Source organism: Cupressus sempervirens, chromosome 8 (genome assembly GCF_028749045.1).
Source record: "Cupressus sempervirens isolate cs-2001-9-10 chromosome 8, ASM2874904v1, whole genome shotgun sequence".
NCBI classification, from domain to species: domain Eukaryota; kingdom Viridiplantae; phylum Streptophyta; class Pinopsida; order Cupressales; family Cupressaceae; genus Cupressus; species Cupressus sempervirens.
The window spans coordinates 745,380,642-745,393,198 of record NC_143125.1 but is presented as its reverse complement, the minus strand read 5'-3'; the positions used below and the strand labels follow the sequence as shown (position 1 = coordinate 745,393,198).

Here is a 12,557-nt window from a genome sequence, read left to right as displayed (position 1 = left end):
TTACACTCTGCGTACTTAACCACATCATCAAGACACTATGTTGTACATGTTCATAAATGCACATGACTATACAATCAAACGATTGTCTATACCATCAAGATCTATGTTTGCTACTCTCTCAGTCATTACAAAAACAATGCCATGTTGACATTAATGATAGACACAGTCATGAATGCAACATATGAATACTCTCCAATACTCAGGATACTCCCTTAGTATAGTATCATCTACATTTATGCTAACAAGAAGGAATAGTTACAAGGAACAAAATAAAAGGTATATGTTTTCTTAGTGAATTTGAGCCTAGATATGTAAAAGATGCATTAGAAAATGAAAGTTGGATAGAGGCAATGAATGAAGAAATTGAGCAAAAGGAAACGAATGAAACCCAATCTCTTGTTCCTAGACCTACGGTTAAGAATGTGATTGGTAGAAAATGGATCTTCAAAAATAAGTTGAATGAGAAAGGAGAAGTAACAAGAAACAAGGAAATACTTGTATGAAAATATTATGCTCAAGAAGAAGGTATTGACTATGAAGAAAAATTTTCCCCTATTGCAAGACTTGAAGGAGTCATAATAATTCTAGCATATGCAACACAAAATAGATTTAAAGTATATCAAATGGATACTAAATCAACTTTCTTGAATGGAGTCTTGGAAGAAGAAGTCTACATTGAACAACCCAAGGGATTCATCAATACAAGCAAAAGAGACATGGTATGCAAACTTCACAAAATTTTATATGGATTGGAGCAAGCCCCTAGAGCATGTTATGAAAGACTACATGGATATCTGGTAAGACTAGGTTGTGAAAAGACAAGTGATAATAGCAATTTGTCTATTGACAAATGACCACAAGACAAGATACTTCTTGCAAAAATATTTGTAGACAATATCATATTTGGAGGACTTGAGATGTTATGCAAGTCATTTGCTAAAGAAATAAGAAAATAATTTGAAATGTCTATGTTTTGAGAGATTAAATTCTTTGTGGGTCTTCAAGTTCATCAAATGAGGGATGACATATTCATCACTTAGTCAAAATATATCAAGGAAATATTAAAAGTACTTGGAATGGAATATTTCAAACTAGTTGGAACACCTATGTCTACTAGACATAAAATCTCAAACAATGATGATTCAAAGGAGGTAAACCAAATTATTTGTGGCATACACTAAGATGCGATTGCTAGTTGTACAAAATCTTCAAGATTAAAATATGCATTCCCATATAACAATGCATGTATAAATATATAACAAATATGCAATACTATTAAAAAAAACATAAAAAGGTACACAAATTATTAGTCCCTGCCTATATATATATATATATATATATATATATATATATATATATATATATATATATGTATGTATATATATATATATATATATATATATATATGTATGTGTATATATATATATATATGTATGTATATATATATATATGTATATGTATATATATATATGTATATGTATATATATGTATATATGTATATGTATATGTATATATGTATATGTATATATATATATATATATATATATATATATATGTATATATATATATGTATATGTATATATGTATATGTATGTATATGTATATGTATGTATATATATATGTATATATATATATATATATATATATATATATATATATGCAGGGAACTAATGTTTTCACTAAACCCCCTCCTATGAATTTTCAGAACAATATAATTCTTACATTCTAAAGTATTAAATGCTTTTATTTTTTAAATATATTTCTATGTAGTAATTTTTATTTTATTATCGGTTGATATCAATTTTAGTGGGGTTAAAATTAATTTTATCACACACAAAATAACAAAAAATAATCTCTTGAATCTTCCCTAAAGTTATACAATTTTTTGTCTGTGTCAAAAGCTATGGTTGTTTCTTAATTATTTATGTTATCCAATGGCCGCAAGAAATGGCAACAACTTGTTTTCTAATTATTTCCAATGAGGGTTTCTATTTTTTGGATTATGATAACAATGATAGCATTTCATTGCATTTGTCAAAAAAAAACTTGTAATCCAAGCTGCAAGCATATTCCTCTCTCATACCTGTGACCTGCCTAAGTTAAATTGACCAAAGGAGAGTGGTGGGTGAGATCTAAGGAATTGTTCCCTGATTTTTTTTAAAACTATGAATTGTTTCAGAAACAAAACTATCAAGAAACAGTGCATAAAATTCCTTTTCTTTCTCATAAACAACCAAAAAAAGTAGAGCTTTTGAAAAGTTGCTACCAAACATTTTGGATAGAGTGGCTCCTACACTTAAACACACAGAATAGATTCATTTGACACCATATTTTTAACAGAGTAAAATATTGCAATATCTCAACAAAGCAACCTTGTGAAGAACATATTTTTCATAATTATGCACTCTCAAATATCCTTGGTTTCCCTCAAAATTATAATATTAAGGGTTAATGATGGCAGTCCATGCCACTTGTTATGCCCCCATAGAACCATCCTTTTTTTCCTATTCTTTTTGTTGTCGCCAATTTGGATTTGATAATTTCTTGATATTTAATATTTATGCATTATTTTTTAATTTTTAAAAATATTTTTCATATTTTCATGTTTCTATAAGTTCAATTCAAACCAATTCATTTGGAGACACTAAAAAATGTTGTACAACTTTTATATGTAATTCAACCCAAAAAAATTATAAATGATTGTTATTATATTTATTATTTAATTGAAAAATTGAAAAAATTGTGGAAATATGAATAGCATTTAGAAAGTTTTAAAAATTAAAAATATATTTTTATAAATAATTTAATTCAATGCACTGATAATAATAATAATTGGTGAACTAAATACAATCTTCGATTGTTGTGTTGTATTGTAAAATACATAACTTTTTGTAATGAACATAATATGAATACTAAAAATTGATATCATTATATTAGGAAAATAAATTCATCAACATATATCATTTGAGAATATTCTCTTTCTCCAAAATTTGAGTGTGAAATATTCAAGAAATAATGTGATTTTGTTGTTCAAATTTTTTGTCTTTTTTATATAAATTTAACAACCAATATTCAATACAACATTTATGTTTTAAACAATATGTAAAAGGTATATTGAAAAGAAAAAAATATTATCATTTTTTAAATCTTGAAATCAAGATGGTATTGTATAGGAAAGAAGGCTTAATCACATATTATTTTAATGAACTTATTATATACAAGTTATCTTAAATTTCATCTATATAGAATGTGTTAGTGTGATAGTTATAATTATTCCTAAAACCAACAAATTAATGGAAACTATTTTCACATACATAGATTTCTCCTCCATTATAGCCAAGAAAATAGTTGTTCATTATGGTGAATATGATCTGAGAAACATTAGTTTCCTATCATGCAAAAAGTAGACCATTTTTTTTTCTAATTTGCCTCCCACACCTATTTGTCACACTCATCAAACACAAAAGTATGATTGTTAGTTAATATTAATTATTGTTACGTATGTCACCAAATTCATTTTGTTTTTCAGCGTCAAATAGAAGCTTAATTTTTGTATCTAAAATTCCATGTGTAAACTGTGCAGCTATGGCGACGTATGAAACCTTACTTCCTTGCGATGCCTTCCAAAGACAATCCACCTACTTAACTTTTAATTCTACTCTTGCATATATCTTTCCACAAATAAACATAAAATTTGATGTTTTCATGAAATATTCTTATACTTACAATTTTATAAATTTGATTTTGATTTAAAATAATAAATTAAATTTATGGAACTGCATTATTTTACACTATAAACAAATATAACTTTTTAATCTAATTTTACTTATCATTATGTTTAATATAAAACATATAATTTAATATATTCATTTTTATAAGTATTTCTTTATCTTTAGATTTTTTTTATAGTTAAATCATGGTTGCTCCATCAACCAAGCAAACATATGGAATTCAATAAATTCATGTGCTACAATTCGAATATATGACATACATTTTAAGTTTTCTAAACTTCAAAACTAAATAAAATGGTATTAAATTTTGACAATCACATTTTATACAATCAAAACTAACTCATGGAAAGCTTTATATGACCAAAATTAATTTAATACAATTAAAAAATAATTGATAAGTATAAATTGTGTGATTTTTTAGTCAAACTCATTGACCCATGTTTCATGAGTAGTGATCCAACATGAATATATCTCTCATGAAAATAAATGGAACACATAGCATTTATTGAATCTAGGTGATGCTCACACAGGAGTTAAGCAGCACGCTTTGGTTGGAGTAGTACAGGGATGGGTGACCTCCCAAAGAGTCCCGATGCTTCACCCCTGTAAAGATCACCTAGATCCAAACCTAGATCCAATACACTGTATGGTTGTAACATCGGATACCTTTGGATTGAACCCTTTCGATGCTACGAACTAGCCGCCTCCACACTTTGAATATAAAACTAAATCTTTGGATTGAACCCTTTCGATGCTACGAACTAGCCGCCTCCACACTTGAATATAAAACTAAATTTTTGTTGTTTTCGTCGTCCAACTACCCATGGCGGGCCCCATCCGAGCAGGCAGTAGCTCACCTTGTCTATAAGGCGCTACTCTCTTGTGCCCTTGGGCTTTTACAAACCATCGACTCCCAGCCTTTAAAGAATGTGGGACAATGTGATATGTCCGCCCCTGTCCTGTCTTGGACATGGGTACCCACCTGTTGAGCTTTGCTCCAAGTCCCTGCAAGCTGCGGACCTTTGTTATGCACGTGAAGCCGAATGGATTGATTACACTTCATATGCATGGATCTTCCTTCTGCCTAGCAATAGATTGCCCTACCAGCTCATCTCTTTGCGTGGGCTATGGTTTAATTGGATGCTCCATTTTTTGCATGGGCCTGCAAATCTGAAGGCGTGTCTTTATAAGTCGCGGCTTTCTTTCTACACACCATGAACTATGGGCTTCTACCACATGCCGTCCCTCCTTTTTAGACGTAGAGCTTCCTATTCTGCTCAACCATCCACAAAACTCCCTCCAGTTGTTGCAGCATCTTCTTTTACTGCGGAGATCCCTTGCTCTAGCTTTCGTAGACTGCCTGGAGCTCTCTCGGATGTACAAATTGATGCCTCTGCCTCTGTACATCCCCTTTATGTTGTCAACAGCTTTTGCAAATCGCCTCCCCTGTCGTGGATGCTCTCTGATGGTTGCAAACAGTAGTTGTGAGGTGTCTCCTACTTAACGTGGACTTCCTCTTTGGAGTGGTCTTCCTCTTTTTTAGATGTTGGCTGGCATCTCCCCTGCTCACTTACCACCATTGATTGCTACGAATGGAGCTTCAACTCTGATGGAAACTCCTCTCTTTCCTGCACCTCACTTCCTTTGATGGCGCCTCCAATCATAGGTATCCAGCTTCAAAGTAAACTATAGTCCGTGCCTTGTCATTTCATCTCTTGGGACTACTACATTTTTTTTTCGGATTCATACATCATTGTGGGCTTTGCTCTCTCTCCAAATATTTATTTCAAAACATTTGAGATTCAGTTTGTATCATACCCCAAAAATATGATTCTCAAGTTTGGGCATGTAGTTTGAGACTTAAGTTTAAGAGTAATACATGATTCTCATTTGCAGGAGAATGCATAAATGTTGGAGCTAGTGTCATAATTTGTTACATAAGCCTCTGTAAAATGTGTGCACTGATCTTAGAGTAAAGATTACCATTGAGGCAGAGACCCTACACCAATGCTAGCATATTAAAATGAATTCATCCTTAAAATCATATAGTAAAAGATTGTTTCAATTACTTCTGTAAGCAACATTGGCAAAGCTAGTACTATTACGGCTCTAAACAACTGATGAAATCAATCGAGCCCCAAAGTGGGTCCAGTTAAAAAAAAATTCATTTTCAAACTACTAATTCTTGGAATTGATACATTGAGAACTTCTCAAAATGATTGAAATCAAAATCGAGCACTGAATCATCATTAAAAACTTTTTTACCCTATTTTCACAAACTAATATTAGCTTACAGGAAGGCCTGTAGGTTGGCTTTAAAAACTGACCCAAACAGGTAACTAGGCTCTAAAAGCTAAAATGTTGGTTCATTGTTCTGCATTCCTACTCCTTGACAACTCTCATCACATGGCGACCATCCAGTGAAAAGATATTGGCATTCAAAGTTGCCTAGTCGAAATTACCTACAGATAAACAAGTTAGAAAATTGGAAATTGTGTTTGGTTTGAGCTTTGAAAACAGAGCAAACAAATACTTGAGGGCTTGAAAACTAGGGGAATAGTTCATTGCCATGAAGAGAAAGTAATTCTATGATTTGGACTCATGAAGAATCACGGGGCAAATTTGGCAAGCGTGCGAAGTGGGCTATTCAGAATTTGTGAGACTGAAACATTAGTAGAAAAATATTTTTTGCAAATGGAATGGTCATGGGAAAGTGCGCAGATGGATTTGTCAAGACCTAAAAACTAGCACACTTGTAGTATTTAAAGTATAAAACACAGTGATGCAATCCATTTGGTCTCACCAATCACAAACTCAAAGATATGACATGACAAACAGGGGCACGAATAAATCTACATTTTATGACACCAGTAAAAAGTTACAAATTGCATTAGGAATCGCATTTGAAAACTGGTCAAACAGATTCATCATAAACTTAAAACTGGAGTGTAGCAAGTCTCTGACCCCTAGAATATGATGCAAAAGGAATTTTCCTATTTGGATCAAATGGTCAAAAGTTATAACTTGTGAAATAGGGCTACTCATAAATATGAACAATATGCAAATTTACAACAGAGGCAATTGACCAACTTTGAGACATTCAAAACCTAGTCAAAACATGTCGAAACGACTTGAAACTTGGAACATAGGTTCTTTGGTATGCATACTAAAAATCTTCAAAGTGGTGAGTCATGAATCATAACTAGGTGAAAAATATTCAAAGGCAAATTGGGCCTCCGATCACTGTTTGACACTAGTAGAAAATGCAAAACTAAAGACTGCTTAAAATGAAACTTCGCAGAATGATTCAAAATATCAGTTTGCCATTATAGAACACATATGCAAGCTGAATGCAAGGTGTTAGAAACATAAAACACCTCTTAGACCTTAATATGATAGCCAGGCACATAAGCAAGAAAATGTATTTATAGGAGCTCAAAGTAACTCAAAATTTGGAATAGACACTCAAAACAGGAATGCAATTTTGAGTGCCATCAATGGCTCTATCTGGAGATGCATGCCGCTTGCAAGCATGGCAAAAAATCGGATCTCTAGAGGAAGCAAACACTTCAAAAACTTTCTTAACCAACTACTGAAAACAAGGAATATATTTACTATACAAGATGGTGACCCCGGGCTACCAAACTTCTCCAAACTTCTTACCTTTGTCAAAAACATCATTTTCACTTATGTCTCCTTGAGGTAAGCTAGAAAAAACTTTTCCATTAGTTTTACCAAACAACGCAAAATTATCAATTAGCTCAGCTGGCAAAACAAAATAACTTCCCTAATTTTCATAGTGCATACTAGGGAGTTCCTTAACATAATGCTCACTATGAAAATAGAGGTCAGCATGCTCAAATATACTAGGATCAAACTGATAACTATCTTCGATAGATGAATTATGCATGCTATCAAATTTGAGAAAAAGATCAAACACACCTTGAAAATGTGTATCTCTATGTATAGCCGGTTGACATTCAAAGGAGTATTCAGATTTGTACTCACCAATAAATTATCCTTGTCAATAACTAAAACTAATCCAAGGCTCTCCATTGATTCTTCACAATCAACAAGTGGATGAGTCATAGTAAAGCATTCATCATAAAAATCTTTGCAAAGTGCAGGCATATTTTCAATAACCATTTCATCAACCATCATAATCAAAATTCAAATGTTGATTAGTTTTTACCTCATATGAATCATCATAAAACTCACTATGAAATGTCAGCTTATTTTCAAAGACAACTCCATCAAGCATCTCATCTTCGAGTTCACAAAATGCAACCTCATTAGAATATTCATTGTCACAAATAGAAGAACAACAATCATTATAGAATGCATATGCAGGCTGAATGCAAGGTGTTAGAAACATAAAACACCTCTTCCACTTTAATATGACAACCGGGTACATAAGCAAAAAAATGCATTTATAGGGGTTCAAAATGACTCAAAATTTGAAATGGACACTCAAAATGAGAATGCAATTTTGAGTGCCATCACATCCAATGAGTGCTAAGTGTTATATTTATCTCATGAGAGATGGATTCATGTTGAATCACTACTCATGAAACATGGGTCAATGAGTTTGACTCAAAAATCACATAGTTATATCCTTATAGCAATATCACAATAAAAAATAATTCTTATAATTTGAAAACCATTCATTTAGAAATTTGAGGACTTTATCTTTAATAGTATAATTTTTTTAACTGATTTGACATTTTCCCAACAAAAATATATTTATAAGAAAAAGAATTGGCAAAAGTTTTGTGTATTGTTTGAGCACAATGTCTACTTCATTGAAGCCTACTATTATCAAAATATAGTTTTTCCATTCCTAAATTTCACAAGACAGGGACTCAAGCTCTCCAAGAGCTCTGCCCCAACCCTCTAGACCTTTAATAATAGGATCGCTTATTTTGGTGAAAAGAATTAAGAATTTTTCTTTTTTTTAATTCTTTATCGACTTCACCAGACTTCCTACTGTTATAATCCTGAAACCCCATAAAACCCCAACCTTTCTCTCTGCTTTTTCACTAGTAGTTTTGACATTACAACTCTGCTGTGCGTTCTTTGATGGTTTAAACAATTCTGGCGCGCGTCCTTTGATTGTTTATTGCATTTTTCTTTACTTGGCTTAATACAATTGATAAAAAGAATCTTAAATATTTTCTCGGCCACAGTTGTACGAATCTAAAGAGGTGCTTTGAAAGGTACTTAAATAGGCATATATAACACATATCAGATGCATAAAAAGCTATTTTTAACATACCCACTTCCACCAGATACATATCAAATCAGAGCGCAAAGAAATTTAAATCTACTTTCCTCTGTCACAACTACTCAAAGCTATAAAGGGTACTGAAAAAAAGTCATTTGAAAAACACAGATTTTGTGAAAAAAAAACTAGTATTTGCGTACCTCCTATAAACTCCATCTCTAGGCTCTGCTGTTGGACAAAGCCAGTTTCATCGAAGGAAGCAGGGGTAATTGCAATGAAAAAAGAGGAAGGCAGGCAGCTCGTCCGCATCGTCCGGTCTCTCACGCAAACTTGATAGGTAAGTAGGAAACTTCCGAGAGAGTGCGAACACATTTTAGGCAATCGCCCATGTGCTAATGACTGGCTTTTTCATAACTGCAGTCAACAGCTGATATCTGCAATGAATCTCTATCGTTGATGTCACTTCAGCTCTTAATCTCGAGCTGTTCCATAATGAATGATCCACAATTGACGAGTACGAGTGCCCATGTGCCCACGTTCATTATCGGCAACAGGTCTGGAATTTGAGGGTTGCCCCTGCCTGTCATACAATTTTTAATTTTTTTAATGACCGCTAAATTATTTTTATGTCTTTCATTTGACATTTTGAAATTGTTTTGTTTTCAAATCATTTTAAATTTAAATGTTTAATAAATTAGAAAATAATAATTACTAATTAGTAACATATACAAAATTAAATATTTTTCATGTCTTTCATTTGACATTTTGAAATTGTTTTGTTTTCAAATCATTTTAAATTTAAATGTTTAATAAATTAGAAAATAATAATTACTAATTAGTAATATATATATATATATATATATTTCAAATAAAAGAAGTAGTTTTTAAAATCATATATGTTAATTTAAGAGATTTTTAAATTAATATAATTAATAAAATGTAATATAAAAATACATATATGATATTGTAAATTATTAAAAATAAAATTTTAAAATTCATTATGTTATATTTCAACAAGTTTCTAAATTAATATAAATATGCAATCATCAAAATAGAAACATATCTCAATGTAAAGGAAAAATAGAAACATAAATATAAAATAATATATAGTTATTATACATATATATTATACATATTATAAAATCACATTTATGTATATTAAATAAAATACAAAGTTAATTATAACAAATATTGATGGTTTATTATAGTATAGTAATAAACTTGGTTGTCATATTGATGGTTTTCTAAAAATTTAGACTATCATTTAACACGGTCTTATAATTTTTTAGCCTGTCATATACGGTACAAAAGTGCAAAAACAGCTAATATAGACCATCAAATTCTAGGCCTAATTGGCAATATGCAGGCCCCAAAGGACTTTCTCAGCATAGTGGTGGAGGAATATAGACAAAAGTTATGCCACGTCACTACACATGTTCAAGTAGCAATGATGTCTACAAATTAAAGAACACATAAGAGAGTCCAAAAGTAGAAGAAAACTCAAAATTATTAGTGATTCAAAATAAAATTGTTACATTCACTCTTGAATCATGAAATAGCTCTATTCATTTTTGGAATGCCATGTCATGCCTGACTTGTATGCATTTATTTATATAAAGATAAGTGAACAATTCAAGAGGGGGGAGAAGGTGAGAGGTCATGTGAGACTTGTACTTGACATTCCCACCAATTTCCCACTTGAAATTTAAGTGATACATCATTGAATTGAGAGCCTTGTGTTTTTATTTAGAATGATTGATAATGATCAAGTTGAAATTGAAGACTTTAAAATTATCGAATTGAATAATTGAAGAGCATAGAGAAGGTGAAAGTTCATGTGAGCATTGTACTTGACATTCCCAATGACCTCCCACTTGAAATTTAGTAGACACAATATTAGATTGAGAGCCTTGTATTTTCATTTAATATTATGCATAATAACCAGGTTGGAATTAAAGATTTTAAATTCACCAATATTTATTAATGAACACTTGCAATGTAATTTTTTAAAAATTATATTGAAGTCAATAAAATGTAAGAATTGCATATCTTATGTTACCTTTTATTTTGATGCAAATTTATCCTTAAATATATGAGTATGGCACCATTATTTTATGTTCAGAAAGCATTTTTCTAAGCATAGAAGAACCCTTTAACACATACATAATATGGTTATGTTGTGCGAACTCTTAATTCCAAACTTGAACAAAACATATAAAAGATTGATTTCTTTAAACAAAATAAATATTATTGTTAAGTATATATTTTAAAATATATTTGACAAGTTATATCATGTTACTTTTTAATTTTATATATATAAATAAATAAACATATTTAATTTTAATCATAATTTTAATTTAAAAATTCTATTCATTTAATATTTCACATATTTGTAATAGTCGATTTAAAATAAATAAATGAATACCAATATCAATGGATGAGATGAAAGATTTGATAGGACTAATAATAATAGATGAAATGAATGATTTAGCAATACCAATACCAATACCAAAATCAATCGATGAGATGAAAGATTTAGCAATACCACTACTATTTAATATTTATAGGACATGATATGAGGTTTTGATAGTGATTATGTGAGAATGAAAAAATTAAGAAAAGATGTAATTTAGAATAGCAATGTATATAAAGTTGAAATGTCACTGGGTTTTGATCATCATTATTATTTAGGTTGATCATCATTCTTCAAAGTATGATTGAAGATGGATTTATTTTTATTGGTAAATGGCCTAAGCCATGTGATATATTAATTAAGAAATAGGAAATTACTGAGTCTCCGTTCAAATGGGCACTAGTAGGGGAAAACAGAGAACAAAACATCCAGTCTTGCTCGAGATGTAGTCCTTTATAGATTACATACCCCAGTAATAAAACTTTCGATCAAGACCACATTAGGATTGACATAAATGTTTCCATGTGTCCTTTTTGGAACTAGGAGATTGGTTATAAATTCTTTCTTTGCTATTTACATATTTTAGAAGGGCATACCCTAGTTATTTTGAACCAATGCTCGAAACATGTCCTTTTGTCCCTTTGTACCTTAGAAATAAAATATATAATCTTTAAACTAAAATTAGTTCATCCTTGGGACTTAAATTACTATTTTCTACTACAATAATCCTTATAACCATGTAAATCTGCAATTTTGCACATCGTATCAACCTTATTATAATTGTTAGTCATAAGCTTAAATAATGAAGATCAAAATATCCCAATACAATCTCGTGTTTAGATAGATCTAACTTCCATTACATATTCAACTCGATGGATTGTTTGTTTAGTACTTTTAGATGGGAATACATGCAATCGGTTTAAAAAGTGTTGTTGTGATAAATATTGTTTTAAAAGTTGTTATTTAATTAGAGAAGATTAAACGATCATATTTAGTTTGTGTTAATCCTTATGTTAATAATTTTCTTATTATCTTGAGCAATACCTCCCATTGCTAAAATTGAATGTTAAACTATACTGAATCTACACTCGAAAAGACCTCATTGTCATATGGCTATGGAAATGGTTGAAAGGTTTGAGAAGGCTATTGTCCTTATTTCATCTTTTCAAATATTGCCATATTAAGAAAA

The 12,557-nt window shown here is 30.7% G+C and overlaps 1 protein-coding gene across 1 annotated transcript in view; it reads right to left on the bottom strand.

Moving 5' to 3' along the window:
- LOC149544570 (uncharacterized) overlaps positions 1-9,350 on the bottom strand; it is a 56,369-nt gene extending 47,019 nt beyond the window's left edge. Inside the window, exon 1 of the mRNA XM_089795190.1 lies at positions 9,156-9,350. Within this exon, the coding sequence (XP_089651316.1) occupies positions 9,156-9,327 (172 nt within the window). The 5' untranslated portion in view covers positions 9,328-9,350. The remainder of the gene's footprint in view (positions 1-9,155) is intronic.
- Between the last annotated feature and the right edge of the window lie 3,207 nt (positions 9,351-12,557).